This window comes from Anopheles merus, chromosome 2R, assembly GCF_017562075.2.
Source record: "Anopheles merus strain MAF chromosome 2R, AmerM5.1, whole genome shotgun sequence".
NCBI classification, from domain to species: Eukaryota; Metazoa; Arthropoda; class Insecta; order Diptera; family Culicidae; genus Anopheles; species Anopheles merus.
The window spans coordinates 22,743,247-22,765,158 of NC_054082.1; the positions used below are offsets into that span (position 1 = coordinate 22,743,247).

The following is a 21,912-nucleotide window of genomic DNA, read 5'->3' on the forward strand; positions in this document are numbered from 1 at the left end:
AGCTTTTGTTGGCGAGCTTTTTCCCTGTGCACACGTGTGCGGCTAGCTTGGTTTGCACGTGCGAATTCAAAATTTGATTAAACAGGGGCACTTGCTACCAGGCACCGGCGGTTGAGCTCTGTTAAGCTGCTTCGTTTAAAAAGAAAAATAATATTCTTCTTAAACTATTGAACGTGACAGGGTTTCCAGGGGTTTTCATAGCTGTGGGACACTTCCTTGACTCTTTCTTATGGGAAGTGAACTTTATATGGATGGAAATTGACACCATGGAAATTCGAATTTGATGTGTCCAACAAGGGTGCTATAGAGTCCAATTCCTATTACATTACACGTAGGAAAGAGTCAATAAAGTGTTCCACAGCTATGGGAACACTCTTGGAAAACCCCTGTAAATGCAGCGCGTACCATCATTATATGACCATGTCGCATCTATTTCCACCAGGTTTAAGCATGGTTCAAACATAAAATAAGATTCGCTAACCGCTGTTTATAGTAAAGCTAGTATGAATGAAACAAATAATTAGGATGCGATCCAGAGATTTAAAACGAATATCAAACAACGATCGTGATCACTATACAGAAATACACTGGACTATGCTACAAGTTTTGTCAACATATAAACTCTAAAAGCTAAAAGTCTTTTCTCCTCCAACGGAGGGAGTGAGACAGTTCTTTCAATTGTTCTTTTCATTGTTCAATGCGCTCAATGCTTTTGGTGGAAATACATGCTTTTCCCGGGTCGGTCACACGGGGCGGTCCCGACGGGAAAAGCTAAATGCACGTTTAATTCCCAAAAATATTACATATACGTTACGATGGAGTGATTGATGGAAAACTAATACTAGTAAAAGTAATTGAGAAGGGTTCTCTCGGTTCAGCTGGTTGGCTCAAAGCGGCAACGCGCAATGAACGCCAAAAGGAGGGAAGAAGAAGAAGAAGAATAGTGCGGTGCTGGTGGGCTGGTGGACACACAACCCATCGCTTCGCTCTTCATTCTTCTGCCGGCAGTCTCAAGTCGGATAGTAGTGTGGTGGTGGTGTTGCCCCCTGCCTCCCGCAGCAACTAGACGACAAACTCGGGCAGGTTGTCATACTTCTCCTTCGTCTTCTCGTGCTCCGTGTTAACCAGCAGCATCGAGTGCGAGTAGCCAAGCGCAACCATCGGGATTTTCATGCCTTCCATGCGCGTTACCTCCTTCGGCGTGGAGGACGACTTTTGCAAATCGCCCAACCCCTACAGAACGTGCAATGAAAAAAAAAAAAAGTATTGTAATAACGTGTGTTAGATGAGTTAGCGCATCCATTATGAAAGCAGGCACACTCCCCCTTACCAGTTCGCCGTACGTCGGTGAAGCACCCCAGGCAATCAACGAATCGTCGGCCGAGATCACGATCGATGTGTAGCCCGTGCCGATGCTGGTAATGTTCCAGCCCGCTAGATCCTGCACCGGCTTCGGGTACATGTTGGCCTCGCCTGTTTTCTTGTTCTGCCCGAACAGGTACAGCGAGCCGATGTCGGATATTGCCAGGCTGTACGATGAGCCACAAAACACGCGCATCACCTTACGGTTCTGTGTGTCGAAGAATTTGATCAATCTGCAATGGGCGGCAACGGCAGAGTGTTTGCAAGCGATTAGTTGATGCTAGCGATCGACACGGTTTAATCTAACTTACCTCGGCACCATCTCGTCCTTCTGCTCGGCATGCCCCAAACGCCCGATGCCTCCGAAGCCCCAGCTGTACGCCCGGTTCTTCGAGTCGATTGCAACCTAGTGAAAAGAATCAAAGAAAAGCTTTTCCAGCAAACGCGATTGAAGGAGCTGTGTGTAAAAAACGCCCTACCGTATGGTTGTTGCCGCAGGCAAAGTCGATAATGTTAACGTTTTCGATCGGCAGCACGTGACCCTCCTTGTTCTTCTCCATGTACACCAGTACCTTGCGCGGTTGCGTTTCGAAGTGGAACGACATCTTGGTCGAGTTGACAAAGTACCGCCCGTCCGTGTTGTGGCCGAGCTGTCCGTACTCGGGCAGCCCGAACGTGTGCAAATTTCCCTTGATGTCGAGTATGACGGAAAACTCGGCACCGCAGCCAACCTTAATGATCGGCGGCCCGTTGTAGCTGATCCGGGTGGGCGAGGTGATCGTGGGCAGCTTGTTGCCGACGCCGCACTGGCCGCTCTTGTTGTCGCCGCACGCGTACACCGTACCGGTGTCGGTGAGGAAGAGCGTATGGTTCCGACCGCATGCCGCCTGTATGACGTTGAAGTCGGCCAAGTCGGCCACCTGCGTCGGCTTCTCGCACGTCACCGTATCGCCATGGCCCAGCTGGCTCAGCTGATTGCGTCCTGGGGAAAGGGGGTTGTGCAACAAAAGTGACCAGTCAGCACAGGCAGCAGAACAGACCGGCAGCAAAATGTCTTACCAAACGTAAAAGCTTTCCAGTTTTCATCAATTAAAACCGAGTGCGCGGCAGAACAGAAGCTTGCCATCGAACGGTACTACGAATGGGGTGGGAAAAGAAACATGAGATGTTATAAGGGGGAGAAACATGACCACGCACACACGCATACACGCGCGCACACAAATAGTCACACGCACCACTGAACCAATTGCGGCAAAGGATGCACACAAAGGGCCAAATGTTTCGAAATTGCAGAAAACAGATAAACACAAAAGAAACCCACCGTTTCGCCGGTGAACCGATGGAAGGTGAACAGGTTCGGCCGAATCTTTGTGACACCCTTCGAGTCCCGTTTGCCGGTCATTTCCCAGGACACCATGCCAGCGATGAGCAGCTTGCCGGGGCCCTTGTCGTACACGGCCAGCAGCTCCTCCGGCAGCTTCTCCATCGGTCGCAGCTCCTCGACCACCACCTCGCGGGTCGACGGTTCGCCCGCCCGCGGATACTCGTCGCTCAGGTCGGAGTCATAGTTGGACTCCGAGTTTTTGCGCTTCTTCACCGCCTTCTTCGTACCGTCCGGCTTTCGCTTGGAGGACATTTTACGCACAGAAGACGCACAACACACAGGCAACGCACACGCACGAACGGCCAAGCGCAGCAGGAACGATTTATCACAAACCCGTGAGGGGGGCAGACGGAATGGACAGAGTACAATGGGGGGGGGGGACAAAGGCGACGTTTGCAAGACGGCGAACCCGGAGCGCGAACCGAACGGGACAAACAAGCGAGAATTCAGACGACGCTGTTTTTTTTTGGCTTTTTCCAAACCGCCAAGCCAGTGCTGCCAGAGCGGTCAATGAAACCAGTGCTGCCAGTAGCTGCAGTGTTTGCCAGTGCCTGACAGGAGCACGGACGCACAGTACCGTGACGTGAATATTGCATATATTTAGGCGCTCAGTGTGGCCGTTTGTTTAGTTTGCTTTAATTTCTTTAATTTGTGGCTAATTTCATCAAAATTAAAACTAAATCAAGCCACTGACTTGCTCTCTAGGCTTTTGAAAAAGAGCAATAAAATAAGTCTTTCAAAACATCATTCTTGAAGTAAAACTCAAAAACCGTCGCCAAACCGTCGAAATCGGTGCGAATTTCCCTCGCTGGCGACGTTTTTTAAGTACTTGCGACGATTTTGACGTTTCGAGCTAGAATTTTTGAGGGATTTTTTTTTGTTCAAAAAAACCGTTTACTTTGGTCTGGCTTTCAGAAATCCAATGGAAGTGGCACACGATTCGATTGTAGTGGCATGCGATTCGATGCAAACGGTACGAGATTCGAATGTACCTGGAAACAGGTGTATGTAGGGTTTGAAGGAAAAATCTCAAATTTACTTTTTTTAAGCCCTAATCGGCCGCGTGGAGCCCTGAAAAAAGGAACTCGCCACACCGTTGGTTGACTGCCATCGTTTCGATTCATAATTTGCGTTGGCAGGATCCATTTTGAGGGAAGAGATGACCGTTGATAAATTTTGGATGAATCCTTGCTGTGCGTCCTTCTTTCAGTTTTACCGCTATAGTATGGTAAAGTGTTCGAATGATGCTCGTTGAATTTAAGTGTTCAAAAACTGTTCTTTTGCAGAGCTTTAAGGCATACCTTTTATCCCAGTATGCAGCTCAACTCCATTTCGGCTCATTTGTTTATTTCCTCCATTACCTTCTTTTGCCATCCATTTCCCGCTCTGCAAAACACATGCTTCCTTCGCACAGCTCTTACACGTTCACGCGTGCTCTAGCGCTCGTTCGTGCGTGATGCAACATCCTCGACATAGGTTTTAATAATTAAACAGCAATCCGCCATTGAACGGATCTTTTAATGAAAGGACTCCCTCGGGATCGAACCCGCATCCATTCTACAAGGGGGATGGATCATGCAGGGTGAGGATGGGTGCGAAGGTGACTACTCTACGAGAGCAAATCACACCCCCCCCCCCCAAAAAAAATGTCGAAAATTGTGAAGTGCATATGAAGGCTCTCGCTTCCCTACTCCCGCACTTTCCCCGTTTCATCCCTCCACTCCTCTCCCCTTGCGCTACTCGCAGTGTTGCTGCTGCTGGTAGTATTGCTACCATTCTACATTTGTCAAACACACGGAGGCCACCTTCGGCAGTGTCATGCGCATTGGCGAAAGCTTCGCTGAATAATGGAAAATGACTAACCCGCACCCGAGTGTCTGGAACTTCGCAAACGGGAACTTCGCAACATCGATCCGCTAGGGGGCAGTGTGTTTGAAAAAAGGTGTTATGCATTCTACGGCCTGCCGCTGCTGGTCATAGGAGCGCGAGTGCTGTTCTTGAGTTTTTACTCCTGTTTTCGGTTCGGTGGGACCCTCCGTCAAATCAGGAAAGGTGGGCCCTGTGAATGTGTGTGACTGCTGGCCGCGCTAAAGCAAACACGCAGCAGCACGCCAGAACGAAACGTATTTGCAAAACTGCACCGATCGCGGCATATCCTTTGCCCCTCTTTGCCAAACCGTACGACCTGCGTGAGTGATTCTGTGGGAAATAGTGCACCAGGAACCGAGTGCGTGTCCAGAACGGCAAGTAGTGGCTGGCACTGACCGCAAAAGCTTCCCCACTTTGCAAAGGGGGTCTCTGCTGCCAGCCAGACAAACGTCGCTGGAGGACGCTGGGAGTGGAAAACCCGCCTGTGATTACGTGATACCCGCCATCGTTTTGGGAGTGAGAAAAAAAAGGGGAAGGGAGTTGGTGCACAGGAGCACGCGAGGTTCTTTCGCACTTTTTGCCGTTCGAAGGGTGGCCACCCAACCCATTGTTCCTGTTACATGGGCGCGCACATGGGCCAGCTACCCTTCCAGCAGTCCTCCCCTAGCGCGGTGTGTGTGTGTGTGTGTGTGGTGTGTGTGTGTGTGTGTGTGTGTGTGTGTGTGTGAATGTGTGTGTATGCTGACTGAAACCTTCGAAAAAAGAGGTCCTTCTAGTTCGAATCGTTCGTTGTCTAATTTTTATCCAACATCCACGGCCTCTCCTCACCCATTCATGTGATGGAAATGCAAGTAAACGGTCAACTAGTAGTGAATAGAAATAGAAAACACACACACTCACACTGACACACAAATTACCGTCTGATTGGAAGTTGATGGTGAGAAATCTTTCCAATTGCTAAATATAAGTTAGTTGTGCATAATGTGCAACATCAGTGACCGAAGCCTTAGCATACGCCGCACCATTCCCTCAGACGCACACACACACAAACACATGTACAGGTGCGTGTGTCCTTGCGGTGAGGCTGCACACAGTCCCCGACCAGTCTCGCAGCGAAAGCGAAAAACAGCTGTACACCTGGCAGTAGCTAGGACAGAGCAGCGACGAGTGACGAGTGTGTGTGTGTGTGTGTAGAATAGTGAAGGTTGTACAATACCCTAGGCAAGTTGCCCCTGATTTGCAGCGTTCCATCGGAGAGGCAGACCAATCAAGGCAGACAAATGGCGAAACATGGCGAAAGTGTTAAAATAATTCACACACACACACACACGCATCATAACTTTTAGTGCCCACCTGGGAGGGAAGAGGGGATGCTGAAAGGATCCCGAAAAATCATAACACCAAAAAAACAGGCTACCGACCACCAACCACACACACACACACACACACATGCGGCACAACCCGTTCGTGGAAAAGGCACGTATCCCTGCCCACCCGTCGGCCACGTGGCCACCACCACCACCACCACCAACACAGAGGCTCTTACACAATCATCAAAAAACACCTCCCGCCCGGCCGCCCACCCAAATGGGGAGGATCTCTTCCTTTCCCCGCGCCCCTTGCGTGTACCCCCTCTCCCCCCTCCGTCACGGGCAGCGGGCTTTTCCACCATCATCCCCTACGGTTTGCGGTGGTGCTTGTGCGGAAAAGTGGAAAGTTTGCATAATCTCGAATCGGTGGTAAAAAATTTACACTTCTCTCCCGCCTTCTCACCAACAACAAAAAGAAGAAAAACACAACACATCCTCCCATCTGTGTGTGTGTGTGTGTGTGTGTGTGTGTGTGTGTGTGTGTGTGTGTGTGTGTGTGTGTGTGTGTGTGTGTGTGTGTGTGTGTGTGTGGTGTGTGTGTGTGTGTGTGTGTGTGTGTGTGTGTGTGTGTGTGTGCGGGTGTGTGCACGTGCATGTTCTCATGTTGTAGCCACACTTCTCCCTGGTTTTTTGTTGTTGTTGTTCTCCACCTACACGATTCCTGGAGTCTGTAGTGTAAGGCCTGCTCTCCAGTGGTTGCTTCGCATCGATCGATTTAGAAGAATCGGTTTTTTTTTTAATCAGAGACCGTGATACAGGGGAAGATAGCGGAAAGCGAAACAGTGCGAACCAGTGTACCGCGTAGAGTTTGGCTATCCTTCACCTCCAAACCTCCCCGCCCCACCCCTTCCATCCACCCCTCTCTTCTCATCGAGAAAGGCAGCAGAACAACAACTACAGCAACAACGGCCAGTGTAAAGGTATCGGAAATCTTACACAAGATACATATCTGTCAATATCGTTACGTAACCGAACCGAACCCGTCGTCGTCGTCGTCATCGGCCGTTGTCGTGGTGGTGGTGGTGCTGGTCGTCGTCGACGTCCTTTCTCTCCGAACGTGCTCACCGCGAGCCTCTCCCCTGCTTGCCGCGCACCCACAAAAAAAAAACCCCAACGTGGTGTGGCCCCTTTGTGTCTGCAGTCGCTTTCGACCTCTCGCGTGTACGCAGCAGCGATGTTTGTTTGATGGTGGCAGAATGTGTGTGTGTGTGTGAAGCAAGGATTGCCTCAACAAAACTTTAGCTGAGCAAGGGCTGTAAAGGAGTAGTAACAGCAGCAGCAGCAGCAGCAGCAGCATCAAAATTGCACACTCGACATTAAACACGCGCTTGGCAGGATCGGGGTCGGGGAAATTCGTGTTGTAGCTGTGTGCTGCTGCTCGAAGGGGACGATACGGGGTGCGTCGCAAAACAAAGGCAAAGGCGAGAGAGAGAGAGAGAGAGAGAGAGAGGGCATGAGGGAGACCGGTAGCAATGGAAGCTGCCATTGGTTTTTTGGTTATCGTGGCGTACTACCCGGCAATGGAAATGCTCTCCACATTTAAACTGTTGGGATAATTAGGAGTGGCGAACGAAGGGCGTAGAATTTTGCTACTACTTCTTTGCTGAAACACGTGTGTGTGTGTGTGTTTATTGCAGGTGCCAGCGATTCGCAAACGCGCAAAACAATCGCGCCCAACGCGGGGGAAGAAAATCGATTACGAGCAGCAGCAGCAGCAGCAGCAGTGTGTGTTTCAGTGAAGAAGGAAAAGCAGGAAAAGCACAAACATACACATGGCTGCCAAGTGTGAATTGTGAATGGTGAAAGTTTAATCAAAAACGTAGCTTGCACACTAGCAAACAAACACCAACTAATGCAACCAAGCGCCCCCCCTCATCTTCCCTGTTAGTGTTAGAGCTGCCGCTTTCTTGCCTATAAACCCCCTACGCCTAACAAACGCTCCCAACGCTCAGCGGGATAGTGTGTTCTAAACGGCAGACGCAAACGCAACAGTAACGGGGTAGTAAGCATAAAATAGCAACAGCAGCAACAACAACAACGCGCCCCCAACATCATTGTGATAGAGAAATGCCTCCCACAAGAGAGTGATTGCCGATTTGTCGCTCGAGCTGCTTGCGTTTCCCTCCTGTGTTGTTCACGTGTGTGTGTGTGTGTGTGTGTGTGTGTGAGTGTTTGTCTGTGCGTGTTCTTGCTTTCCTATAGTCGCCTTCTAACGTTCGTGCGCGAGTGTGTGTGTGTATGTGCTGCCTTTTTTGCGTCCGCGATTGTGTGGTGATCGCGGAACAACAAACCAACAACAACAACAAAAAACCGCCCTCCGTGTGAAAGCAATCCAACAAGACCAACAGCAGCTCTGGTTCGGTCTAGCCAAAAACGGAACAAAAGTAAAAAGTAAACATACGAATAACAAAACAAAAAAAAACAAAAAAGAAAGATTAATAATACGTATTTGTTTGGAGTTGTGCAGTATTAGTACTAGTATTTCCCCACCGTGATACAGGTCCGCCTGTGTCCCAGCTGTGGTTATCTAACAACCGTTTTTACTACAAACACGGACAAAAAAGCTCCCCCTCCAGCTTCCCTTGTGCTTGTCTCCTGCACCTCCCATCCACCAACGCCCACCAACGAAATCGATCGAACTCGAGATATCTACGGTTTGTGTGTGTGTGTGTTCTAGAGCGCGCGCGTGTCTCCGTCTGTGTGTCAGTGTGTGCTCTATTGTTTCTTCTCATTCTTCTTCTCCTTCCGTGCCGTGTTCTTTTGAACCACCCCAACAAGCCCTCCAAAGCCGCCGTTTTTTTCTGTTGTTGTATACGTGTCAACCCGCGCGTCAAATCGCGTGGTCCATCGCCGCCGACTGTCGAACGACGAACGACCATCCCACCCATCCACTTGTCCACACACGCGAACGTACGCGCCCGGATAAACGATCACCCGGAGCGAAACCAAACAAAACCAAAACAAAACAAAAAAAAAAGTGCGCGAAACAATCGATATCGAGCGCGGGGCCGAGCGTGAGATGAGTGCTCAAGGAGCGGGCCCGTTCTTAGCAGTGCCCATCAAACCACCCACCGTCCTCCGACTGCTGGGCTGTTAAAAAGTGTGCACCACAGCAATACTGCCCCTGCCCAGCTGGCAGTTGAGGCAGTGGGAGAGGCTGAGCCCCCACCCCTTTCCCGCCAGAGCCGCTTGAGTGATTGATCATGATCTTGACGGTGATGAGACCGCATTTGTCGATGCAGTGTAGAACGGGGTGAAAAGCGGACTCTAACCCCCTCCACCCAAATCAGACCAGTGCTCTATTGTGCCTCGCAACCTATCTTCAACCTGGTGTGTGGGTGTGTGTGTGCGTTTTTTTTTGCTGCCATCAGGACATCGGGAAACCCCGGTCGTAATCGAGGGACTGAGGCGCACGTCGAACACACGTTAAGGCAACGGAATCGACCGTGACACCGAAAAGGAGGCACAATATTACGAGAAAGCAATAAGAAGAGAGAGAGAGAGAGGAGAAAGGAGAGAGGAGAAAGAAACACACGCGAGGACAAGAAATCAGATCAAAAGCTCATCGAGATGGAAGGATGTACTTGTGAGGATACGGCACGAGTACGGATTTATTAAGGGTAAGTGTGTTGTTTTCTCAAGCACCTCACGGCTCTCATGCCATCCATACGCCCCCCCCCCCTCCTTTTTACTTACCTCGCAAACCCCGCTCCCCCTGCTTGTGGTGGTCGCGCCCGCTGGGAATGCTCTAGTGGCACGGGCGCGGGCATGGTATGTTGTTTTTTTTCTTCTTTTTCGTTATTTGCCATTGCTGTTGATTTTATTATTTATCTCACTGTCCTCCCTGCTCCAAAACCCTCCATAGCCCCACTCTTTGTGTGTGTGTGTCCCTGCGGTCGGCACGTACGGGACTGGGCGCCTCCATCAACCATTTCACATGCGCCCGCAAGTACACGGTTGCCCATTACCCGGCTGTATCTTATTAGTAGGAAGGGGGGGGGGGGGGTTAGGAGTCGTACCCTGTGGGTATGATGACGAAAGTGCTGGCAGATACACATCGAAGCGCACACACACACACGACCACGTAGTCCGCGCGCAATTACCGTCCCCGTACACTGGGGCACCACGTGGAGAAAGGGATTGCCACAGCTACACCGCGAGCGCTTCGCGTTTTCACTGCTCAAACCCTCCCACACACACACACATACACACCTTCTTGATGCCCGATCGCCCACCAACTCCACTCCACAGCCGCGTTAACGGGAATCGCTTCGCAATGAAGATGAGTTAGCAGAATTTGCGGTTTCCAAACCCCTCAGGGGGGAAGAAAGGTCATAAAGCGGGGCTGAAGGGAGGCAAAAATGAGCAATAGAGAGAGAGAAAGAGAGAGAGAGAAAGAGAGAGGGGGAGAAAGAAAGAGAGAGAAAGGAAGAGAGTGGTTATAATATCTAAAATACAAGGCAAGGTAGCAAAACCAACGGCCCATAACCACAAGATGTTTTGCAGGGAACGCTTTTTTCGGTCGATAGAGACACCCTTCCCCGTCCCGCCTTGCTGAACTGACACAACTCCCACCGCGCGGGCCACCTGCACGTATACGTTACGTGCACAAGCGCTCGTGCACACGCAAACCTCTTTCGACAGCACCGCCACCAAGTGACCCGGCGCGCGTTGGTTCGTCTCCTTCGGTGGTTCGGCGTGGTTACACAATGCACCGATCTCTCACATGCGCTGAGGTGTAAATTTTCGCGGAAATTATTGTTCCGTTTTCCCCGTTCGCTCCTTCTCTCGCCCGTTTTTTAACTCACCTTCGCTCACGCCCTGGACCTGGACGGATTCAAACGCATTCAACTCAAGTGGTTGAGGGGGGGGTGGGAGGATTGTTTGAAATTTTATTTCCCACAAAACTGACTGAGCTGAGGATGGCAGGATTGGATGGGCAGGGAAGGATGTGCAGCTAAGTGTTAGCACAACAGAGACAAGGACAGAAGAAGCAGAGAGAGAGAGAGTAAGTGAGAGAGAGAGAGAGAGGAGCAAGAGAGCAAGAAAATAAATTATTTTCCCCGAGGGATTGTAATTAAATGCATGCTTCACGAGATTCATTTCCCTGCTTCACACGAATCGATAAGGATGTATGCTGTTCCCAAGCGAGTCAACACGCTCGAAAGTAGCAAGGAAAGTAGAAATGAAGTAGCCTTCTACTTCCCGTTCTACTTTTGTTGCTTAAAATCAGAAGAATGTAGAACATCTGGGTTCCAGGAAAGAGCAAAAAAATGAGTTCTCTCGTGTACACCCCACACACACGCACGCGACGACTCACTCTCACGCGTACTCTTGTTCTACGCCCCTCCTCCTTCTCACTCGCCCCACAGATCTATTTTTAGAACATCATTCACTTCCATCGACGGCGGTCGATGTGACGATGTGTGTCGTCGCGTGTGTGTTGTCGATTTGGTCAGAAAAACTTTTTTCTTCAGACCAAATATCTCTGACTTGGAGCGTCGGCGTTCCGATTGAACCATCGCGACTTTGATCAGTGCGCGCGGTTAAAACGACCTTTTGTATTATGTTGTATGTAGCGTGCGCGCCAAAATTGTAAGAGTGCGCGGAGAGTGAATGTGGTTTTTGGGGGTGGGGGAATGAGATACAGAGACAAATTTCGCTACACATTAACACATACATTCTCACTGCACGGGTTGAACTGCGAATACTCAGTTCTGAGAGAATATAGTCGCCCAAGCGAGTCAACACGCTCGAAAGTAGCAAGGAAAGTAGAAATGAAGTAGCCTTCTACTTCCCGTTCTACTTTTGTTGCTTAAAATCAGAAGAATGTAGAACATCTGGGTTCCAGGAAAGAGCAAAAAAATGAGTTCTCTCGTGTACACCCCACACACACGCACGCGACGACTCACTCTCACGCGTACTCTTGTTCTACGCCCCTCCTCCTTCTCACTCGCCCCACAGATCTATTTTTAGAACATCATTCACTTCCATCGACGGCGGTCGATGTGACGATGTGTGTCGTCGCGTGTGTGTTGTCGATTTGGTCAGAAAAACTTTTTTCTTCAGACCAAATATCTCTGACTTGGAGCGTCGGCGTTCCGATTGAACCATCGCGACTTTGATCAGTGCGCGCGGTTAAAACGACCTTTTGTATTATGTTGTATGTAGCGTGCGCGCCAAAATTGTAAGAGTGCGCGGAGAGTGAATGTGGTTTTTTGGGGGTGGGGGAATGAGATACAGAGACAAATTTCGCTACACATTAACACATACATTCTCACTGCACGGGTTGAACTGCGAATACTCAGTTCTGAGAGAATATAGTCGAGCGCTCGCGCATGAGTGCAAGCAAGCGCGGAATAGAGGATAGAGGGAGACAAACGATTATTTTGCTCCAAGCTTTCTACTTTTGTCCCGTTGGGCGAGCGCTCGCGCATGAGTGCAAGCAAGCGCGGAATAGAGGATAGAGGGAGACAAACGATTATTTTGCTCCAAGCTTTCTACTTTTGTCCCGTTGGGTTGCTGCTGCTGCTACTCCCGCTGCTACAAAAGCTGGGCCATCATTATAATCATCCGAGGGGAGAAAAGGAAGGGAAAAGACTCTAATGCACCTGTTTTTTTTTTTTTGGAAAAAAGCACCCAAAAGTTAGCCAAACCAACCTATCGATTTTCCGTCCATGGACTGGTTTGGCATCATCATTTATATTAATTATCTATCCGGTTCCGGTCACCTTTAGTGCCTTCGCGCCAAAAGAACAATGTGGTCACTGGCCTCGCGATTGCTCATTAGGATGCAAATTGTGAAAAGTTCGATACTTGAGCTGGGTTGCTGTGTAGGAGAGGGACAATATCTTTGGTGAACCTCAACCACGGGCCGGTTGCTCCACCCGGCAGCATCTCTCTCTCTCTCTCTCTCTCTCTTCCTTATTTCTTGGGTCGGGTTGAAATCAAAATCCAGATAAAAATTGGATGAACACACAATTGGCACACACGGAGGTTTCGTAACCCATCATTATAATCATCCACTTTTGGAAAGCAGTTGAACAGGGCTAGATGGGAAGGAGGAACCGCTTGGTGCGGCCGTACGGGGCCCTGTCAATTAGGCTTTCAATTTCGAGAAAAAGGGTCACTTTGAATCGGGTCAAGGCTCTTGCTGTCTTGCGCTCTTTCCCACCGCTCTCTCTCTCTCTCTCTCTCTCTCTCTCTCACTCTCTTTGTCTGGCTCGCTCAAGGGGTTTTCAAGGTAAGGTGTGATGCAATCGTGGCCACCCAGCCCAATCCCCACTGCTCGTTAACGAAAAGTTGGCAATACAATCCGTTTCGAGAAGATGATTTGAAACACTTTACAATCATCTTTCGCCTGCGCTTTCCGACAAACACACACACATACATACACAAACAGACACATACAAACCGGGTCCATAATTGAACAGGTGAAACCCATTCGCGCATGGCTCCAGCAGTGGGGAAAAAGGAAAATCTATAGCGCTGGCGCTAGAAATCAGAGACCCGGACGGCGAGTCCACTGGCCACCCAGCCAGCCAGCCCCGGGTTCTGGTGTATAAATAGAGCATTATGACACCACGGTCCGGCACACACAGATGCACACGAGAAAATGAAATTGCTGTCAACCCGGTGTGAGTAATGCCGTGTGCGGGTTTGTTGCAATTACTCGATTGGACCATTCCCCTCCGCGAGAGTGGGCCAATAGAAATAATAGCGCAGCGCTCCAATTGCAATTGAAATGCGCTTTTCTTGCGGCCACATTAAGTCGTGCAAACGTGCGATGGTGTTTGGGTAGTGGTGGTGGTGGTGGGGTGGTGGTGGTGTAATTTCATTTGCATTGGTAAAGCCGACCGTGGGCCAAACGCGAATGGGAGTGTGATGGTAATTTGTTGTGTCACAAAGTGATCCATCAGGAGCTTATTGTTAGGGTCTAATGTTGTTTTATTCACAATTGATGCAATTATTTGCGCCAGGGGGAGGGGGGGTCAGACATGGTAGATTATGTATTGGATGGGATGAGCAATGGATAAAATTGGTGTTAAGCATTGTCGTATGATAATCGATTGATCCTTTTCTGATTTAAAAGGCATAGAAGTGAACGCTGAAATAATAGTCTTTCTTCTTTCTTTTGAAAACCTAAAACCTGTATTGGGGCCTGTTATCAAGACAAGATTTTAGAACTGTTATATCTTGGCCAAGGTCCCCTCCAGATCGTTAGAAAATGATACTAAAAATTTCTGAAGGAGTTTAGGCTCTAAACTGACTATCAAATTTTGTTTATAAAATTACAGTCGATATTGCAATAATTTTAAATTATTTTTATAAAGTAACACAGCGCGTAACAAGGACTGTACGACTGTAGTGGTTAAAACATGTAAAGCAACGCATTACATAATCTTTTCTCTTTTCTGAAGATTTGGAAACCCCAGAGAATTGGTCGTAGTGTTACGCACTGTATCGACAAGAAGTGACAACCAAAATTATTTCTGTTTTCCTCACTCACACCAACTAATAATAATAATCTACTTGTATTAGCAACACAGCTGCAGCAGGATGATTTATCTGTGTACATAAAACCATACTTTATATTTCACATAACCTTCCCTTCCTCCCAGTTTCTGACATCATCCATTCCCTGCTGCTACCAGTGTTTGCTTTCAGCACTCTTACCATCGCGGTACCAGTGTTGCCCGCTTTGTCCAGGGCAGCCGCGGGAAACGTTGATTAGTAGTGCAGTCCTTTTGTGTAAGCGCAAACGCCGCTGAGCTTCAGAGCTCACGAACCTCGGCGTTTGAAAACCGGGAAAATCGTGTCCCTTCCCGCTGACGACCCAACCAGCGCCGACCCATCAATCAATCAAACCAATCGAACGATTCATTATTTCACCCGGTTGTCAGCTGGCACACACACACACACACGTGGAGAGTTGGTTCGTTTTGACGAGAGCCGCTTTCCACCGCATCTTGGGGGAGGGGGGTGGGATGTCGAGTTCCGTTTGTTTGTTCAAAATTTGGCAAACGCTCGTCCCGAAAGACGTACGGCGCAGGAGCATGTAATTTCGCTTTCTACATTATTACTTTCATTATACTGCTCGGTGCTTGTGGGGAGGGAAGAGGGAAGCACCCGCATCAGCATGCAAACAAGCAGTTACCGTAGCACACCATATGTGTGCGTGTGTGGTTGTGTGAGATAGAGTAAGCTTGAACGAAGTGTTTGTGCAGTGTAGCGACAGATGTCAGCTTCATGCTGCCCGGGTGGGATTTTGGCCACGACCAAACGGGGTAAACAATTCCCGCTCTCCTAAACAAATGAGCCTCTCCTGCGTGTGTTTTTGTCGTCAGCACGAGCGAAATGGGGAGCCCAAAACCACCACCACCCCACGGACAAACAAAGGGACAAAAAGCAAAAAGCTCGCTAAGCATCGTTAGGGACTGCTCAGGGCGGCCGTCCACCAAGCGCACGACCCAATCGAGCCCACCGTCGTGAGCGGACGCGGACAATTCCACACCGGCTTCCTGCAGAGCCACCGTTCAATTCCGCACGATTGCTTCCGGTCGTATGCGAGTGCAGGAAGCTATGGAGGGGGGGAGGCTTTTTCTGCGTCATAACATGTTTGGCTATTTCTGACATCCCTGCCTGACTTCTGGTCCGGGCGCGACTGTCGACGACCGACCGTAGGCTCCTCCGCACGACCGTCGGTCCTCAAAACGACTTCCTCGCGGCTCGTTCGATGGCACTCTTCAGCAACATATGTTTCATGAATGTAATTATGTTTTGACACGCACCTTTTGGTCCTTCTTGGGGCCGGCACATTGGTTCCGACCTTATTCTTAAGGTCGAAACGACCATTGGGTGGAAAATGCTTCCCATCGTGTCTCGCTGCCAATGGCCGATGTTTACAAACTCGCGCCAAACGACCGTTCTGGGACTTGGGGCGCTTGTGGGTTGAGGCGTTGGCTATCTCCTCCTCCGGTTGACGGTAAATTGATTACGCTGCTAGTGCGACAATGCGACGTTAAAGATTTTAACGATAATGGCACTCCAATGCAACGTTTTGTGCTGTCCTGCTGTGCTGAGGGAGGACCTGAATGAGTTTATAGTTTTAGGTGTATTTGTGTTCTTGGATGCCCTTCCCGCGCTGATTGTTTTTCCCCTTTTCCTTTTTTGATAGAACTTCCTGCTCTTCCTACTATTCTTACTAATGCAATGGGGCCTTGTGCTGCTGCTCACCAAGAAACCCCCCAAACATAAAGGACCAATGATTTATGATGCCCTTTTCCATTTATTTTCTCTCTTTCTTTCGGTTTTCCCATTTCCAGAGCCACAGAGTTGCAGAGCCCAAACACAACGGATTCGGACGCGCTGGATGTGTTGAAAGATGCCTTTAGAAAATTGTAAGCGTAGGGTACACAGTACTGGCGATTACTGCAGCAATCACATTTTAAGCAGGTAATTCTACTAATTGGCCCGCGCCGCATACCGTTGCGATTGTTACTAGCGACTGTCCTGGACGGGTGACCTTCGTACCCTTCCAAACGATAACGGTATGAATATTCAGGTATCATTGAGTTCATTATCCAAGCGAGCGAAGACCGACTGATGCCAGCTGTCGAGGGCTATCCCGGGCAGTCTCGAATTGGTCTCGAATTTTAGCCAAACCACCAATTGACGACCGGCTCAGCTCCCTTGGGTGGCCAATATCTGATCAAAAATTACACAGCAACATACCATGAGGGAATGAAAGAGCAGCAAACGTCTCTGCATTCGTTGTCGGTGCCAGCGCCGTTAGCGAATATTCAAATGAATTCGATAAAAAGACAGGTCAAGCGCGGGGTAGGGCAGCTAATGTGATGCAAATGCGGAACTTAAGGATTTCGTAGGTGTTTAGATAGTATCTAGAAAGTGTCGTTTTGTTGAATACGTAGAAGACGTTGTGTGGAATACGACGAGTCTGGGCAAGGTACAATGAATATCTCTCTTAATGTTTTTGTTTTTGTTTGAATTGAGTTAAATCTAATATTTATACATTTGTTTCGCTCGTTTGTGTTCCCTTTTTATCAAACAGGATTACACGCATTCTATCCCCGTCAGCCGTTCATCTAGTGTAGATGTGTGAAGATGCCTTTTAAAAACTTTCAACGACGGGTTAGTGGTCCTGGCGCATACTGTAACAATTACATACAGAGCAGGTGAGTGTAGCGGTTGGAGCAGAATTCTTTACCATTTCTTTCCCTTCTCGCAGTCTCTCGCATACGTACCAGTCCATCGCGTAAATTGCCAAATGTGGTGCAATTCTCCACACCACCATCACCGTCTCGAAACCCATGCGGCACAGTCGAGCAGCTGGGACAACCACCACCCGCTCGTTCACTTTGTGTTCGAGCAGTTGCGGCAGTCGCGCGAGAACAAGGCCGCGCTCGCAACCGCCCCGAAACCGCACCCGCCCATGCGTTCCGGTATCTGGAATCGCAAACAAGCGCGCTCCAGTTCAGTCAAGTTCGTGCGTCCGGGAACGGTACGCGCGCTCCAACGGGACCGAGACCGATCGATCGACTGTCGTGGAGCGGTGCACCATGAGAACTGCACGGGGCTAGACAGGGACAGGGACGGCGAGCAGCAGCACGCGTGCAATTACTTAGTTGCCCAGTAAATACGGTCGGCAATTGATGGAGGCAGCGAGAGCAGATTGAAATAGATCTACACTGCTTTGCCGTGGGCCGCATCGATGCTGGGTCGACAGTGTATGCCGCGCACGCAGCCGTGTACACGCTGCTGGAGCCAAGCTCCTGCCGTGCACGATCGACGGTCCCGCGCAAAAAGATTATTTATTTATTTTTGGATATTTGTAAAACTCGTGCACACACCCCGTTCACAAGCGACGGGCGGACACGGGACAAGCCGGGATCGGGTTTGCGTCTGGCCGTGATCGATACGCTATAAAATTGCCATAAACCAACCGCTCGCGAGTATTCGTGAGCAGCGAGAGCCGCGTCTTGGGCGTGACCTTGCGAGTTTTATGATGCCTTGCCGCTAAGCTTCGTTAAGCGCTTCCCGCTCGGCGGGTTCGGTTTCTCGTTTGCTTCAAGTATTGTTTGTACTTAGCCGTAGTATACGATCGTAACATTCCACCGGCGGCCGGGGTCGCGTTACGATCGAGCACTTGATTTTCGGCTCCGATTTCGGCTGTCGGTATGACGTGCGCCGTGCGCTGGCGGAAGAACGGAGACGATGGATGCGCCTGGTAGTTTGTACATGTTTTGTTTTCAAAACTCAGTTACAGCAAAAGTGTATAGAATTTGCCCCACTTTTTTTTTAGCAGACATTTTCTATTATTAAATTTTGGCATCGTGATGGCCGATTGCTCCTCTGTTGATTAATTATTGGCAGCGAAAGTATAGAGCCGTCCAATCATCTGGCGCACCCCATTTCCAATCGATTGCGTTGAGAGATCGATTGAATTGAAGCCGAAGAACGATCGCGTTGCGTTGAACGATCGCAACTCTGGGCGCTGATTAGCGAAGCCGATCGCAACTGGCCGACGGAAAGAGATGAGCTGTTGCAGCGGAGCAAACAAAAAAAAACCTCCCAAATGCTGGGAGCTATACTGATCGGCGCCCCATCCCCAATCCCTCCGCCGCCCGCAATCGACACAACAACCTTAGGTGCGAGAAGTCAAATTTGCCCCGTCCGGGGCCGTCCATCACTCACAACTAGTTTCCGTTCGGGCCGTTTACCGTAAATTAGATATACAAAGCTGTAAACTGCCATTCAGTGATTTCCTACGGCGAGCGGGCGCTTCGTTGATGATTGGCCCCGAGAGCGAAGGGGAGAGAGGCGTTGGGAAGCAGAGCTCGTCGGCAGCGGAACGAGAGGGAAGAACGCGTTATCTTTCGGCTGGAGAAACAGTGGGCCAGCGGAGCAGCGGCGGCAAGGAGTATAAACATCTTATTTTCGTTCCATTTTCAATCCATTTAATACATATTAGAAGGCACCACCCGCGTGTGTGCGCGGCCATCGAACGTTTGCCGTGTGACTGTGTACACGCACACGTGTACACAAGCGTTTTCTGCGCTTGTCTGTGTGTGTGTGTAAGATTGCTTCTGGTTTATGAGTGTGTGGTTTTGTATCTTTCTCCTCTCTCTATCCCCATTTTGCATAGGCAAGAAAACGCGGAGTTTCTGCAACTCAGCCAAACCCAGCTGCACCAGTCATCGGTGAACATCGGGTTCAGTAACATTGTTTACAACAGTGCGACTAGCGAACCGCTCAACAGCTCCCGCAGTGGCTCGACCTCGCTGGCAGTGATCGGTAAGTAAAAGGCGCTTCTCGGTAGAAAAAAGCGACGCGATCGTGCACCGGTGAACTATCCACAAGCAGTGGGGCAAGCAATGCTAATGTTGTGCGGTTTTTAGTGGAGTTCATTAGTGCGATAGTCGTAAAAAAAGCATCTCGTATTTTACAAATATCTCGGCACGAAGAAAAAACATTAACTTCAATCAGTGGTAATCCGCTGATGGTGCAATAAAACGCCTCCCGCTCGGCAGTGATGTGTACAAATTGAACAAAATTTGGCTTGAATTTGAAAATAATGTAATCTCTTCAATGAAAGCAACACGCTTACTTGCGCGCGCGTGTGAGTGTATTGTGGTGCACAAATCGAGTGTCTTCTAGGAGTCGCTTGCGTAGAGTGGCCCGAGGATGATGCGATGTTAGCTTTGCTTCTTGGTGCTTCCTCAACAAGTTTAATTCGGCTTCCCGCCCATGTTAGTGTCCGTGTTTGTGATGTGATGTTTTACCTCTTTCTGTCTCTCTCTCTCTCTCTCTCTCTCTCTCTATATCTCTCTCTCTCTTACTCTCTCGTGTCGGCAGACAAATCCACCACCCCGAAGGCGGAATCGAGTGATCAAAAGTCGGGCCACAAGTACAACGATCTCAACAAAACATCGCTCTCGGTGGAGGAAAGCAATCTCAACTTTAACTTCGTCAAGAGCAATGGCAAGTCGGTGTCCGCGAACAACTGCAGCGGCTCGTACAAGGGTTTAGCGGGTAGCAACGGTGCCGGCACCAGCTCCCAGTCGCAGCAGCAGCAGCAGCAGCAGTCGGCGGGCAGTCGGCCCGACGGCCCCGGCAGCACCTTCCCGTGCAAGAAATGTGCGATCAGCAACAATCTTAGCAACCCGCCAACGTTGCACCTGGGCGGAACGCCGAGTGACGGGCCGCCGGCACACTATCACCCCGCCTGCCACGAGCACCACGACCACTCGAACCAAAGCCTCAAGAGTTCGCCGGCGCATGGCGGTTCGGGCTCGTCGGGCCGGGGCGTACCAGCAGCAGCAGCAGCGAACATCGTAGCGTCCTCGGCGCCGACCAAGTCGTCCGGCGGCAGCGGCAAGGGCAGCGCGCTGCTCAGCTCCTGCCAGGGCTCGTTCCACTCGCTGCAGGGCGGCGGCTCGGGCAGCGTCGACGGCAACGGGTCGATCCTGCCACCGTACGGCCACCACAGCGTGTCGTCGAGCGGGGCCCAAACTGCGTCCGGTGGGTCGATGCAACATGCCTGCAGCAACCTGCTGTCCCATCATACAGCGGTGCAGCCGCGCCTAAGCTACTCCACCAGCAGCCACACCGACTCGCCGAACGGCAGCGGCACCGTGCTGTACAATCGGTCGCGCATCAACAGCAACGGAGCAACGCCGGGCGAGCTCGAGCGGGGCGGCAGCATACCCGGTGCGAGCAGCAGCAGCACCAACGGTGGCGCAAAGCATCAGCAGCAGCAGCAGCAGCAACACGCCACCAACTACAACGTCTTCAGTGTGAACTACGAGCGGAAGAGTGCCAGCATCGGTGGCGGTGTCGCCAGCGGTAGTGGCGGCGGCGTATTCAGCGGTGGTGCGAGTGGCAGCAGTAACGGCAACGGTAGCAAAACGATAAACAATAGCAGCAACAAAAGCAATAACAGCAACGGTGCCATCAACGGGGCGTCCAACAGCGGGAACGGCTACGGCTACCATGCGAGCGACATTAGCCAGCTGCGCAACATCATCGAGCTGAACAAGCAAGTGAACGATCTCAACTCGAAGAACGTCGAGTACAACCGACAGCTGAGCGCACCGGCGGAGAACAACATCAACAAGAGCAGCAGCAACTGCTACAGCAACAGTGTCTACAACCTGTTTTCCAATCACATTTTGCCTCAGTATCACAGCAATTCGCCCAACACTAACAGCTTGAACCGTGCGAAGAAGAAGCGCAGCTACAAGCTCAATGGCAGGTAAATATTGCGCGCGAGGACACGGTACACACGGCTGTATGTACCGGGGACTCACGTCAGGGACGTTTGCTTTGCTGTGAGTGGGTTTACTAGTTTTCAAAATATTCTTCTCTATGGTCATATTTTGGGAATAGGGCAACTTCAAAATAGCCACGAGAATAATCATTCTTTTTAGAGACAAGGATCAGGGAAGAATAATAGCGATCAATTCCATTCCAATCAGACTTGGCGATTAAACTCACATAGTATCCGTAGCGACTCACAAGACTGTAATTCAACTTTGTGAGTTGCGAGAGTATATGAGTTGAGGCGTACAAGAGTGTCATAGAAACTCTCTGTGCAGAGTTGAGTCCGGGTAGCTTCAGGATTCCTTATCTGTCACTCACTTTTACTAGTAATGCTCATCTTTACTACTAAAAGATATGTTTCATAGCATCAACAGCTACTTTGGAAATGTGAGCTTCTCGTTGTTCACTGTAGGCATTATTTGGTGTCGAATCAGGGCCAACATATGGCGAATATTCCATAAATTCTATAATATTACTACCTCAACATAATAATGATTAATTCGCGGTGATATCATGTGATGAATGTAACTTAAATCAACCCTTTTTTCCTGTGAAAAGGTTATGCATTTTTGCATATATGTGGAG

At 49.9% G+C, this 21,912-nt stretch overlaps 2 protein-coding genes across 11 annotated transcripts in view; one reads left to right on the forward strand and one right to left on the reverse strand.

Moving 5' to 3' along the window:
* Nucleotides 1-631: 631 nt before the first annotated feature.
* LOC121590301 (protein RCC2 homolog) lies at nt 632-3,245 on the reverse strand. Its single transcript, XM_041909840.1, has 6 exons — nt 2,684-3,245; nt 2,422-2,497; nt 1,842-2,344; nt 1,674-1,768; nt 1,331-1,595; nt 632-1,233 (listed from the first exon to the last, which is right to left on the reverse strand). The coding sequence occupies exons 1-6, from the start codon at nt 2,996-2,998 to the stop codon at nt 1,063-1,065; spliced, it is 1,425 nt and encodes a 474-aa protein (XP_041765774.1). The 5' UTR covers nt 2,999-3,245; the 3' UTR covers nt 632-1,062.
* Nucleotides 3,246-4,602: 1,357 nt separating this feature from the next.
* Nucleotides 4,603-21,912, forward strand: part of LOC121590297 — a 37,674-nt gene continuing 20,364 nt past the window's right edge. For 5 of the 10 annotated variants that reach the window (XM_041909815.1, XM_041909824.1, XM_041909822.1 and 2 more), the window contains exons 1-6: nt 4,695-4,798; nt 7,623-9,605; nt 16,311-16,440; nt 17,057-17,180; nt 19,151-19,299; nt 19,861-21,259. In XM_041909815.1, the coding sequence (XP_041765749.1) occupies nt 17,110-17,180; nt 19,151-19,299; nt 19,861-21,259 (1,619 nt within the window). In that variant the 5' untranslated portion in view covers nt 4,695-4,798; nt 7,623-9,605; nt 16,311-16,440; nt 17,057-17,109. The other 5 variants (XM_041909819.1, XM_041909820.1, XM_041909816.1 and 2 more) reach the window with 5 other exon arrangements.

Excerpts from the sequence above, each read along its gene's own strand:
- LOC121590301 (XM_041909840.1), bottom strand. The coding sequence starts at position 2,998 with ATGTCCTCCAAGCGAAAGCCGGACGGTACGAAGAAGGCGGTGAAGAAG. Across the intron at positions 1,769-1,841 it reads CCTGCGGCAACAACCATACG|GTTGCAATCGACTCGAAGAA; the intron begins GTAGGGCGTTTT and ends TCTTTTCACTAG. Across the intron at positions 1,234-1,330 it reads CACCGACGTACGGCGAACTG|GGGTTGGGCGATTTGCAAAA; the intron begins GTAAGGGGGAGT and ends CACGTTCTGTAG.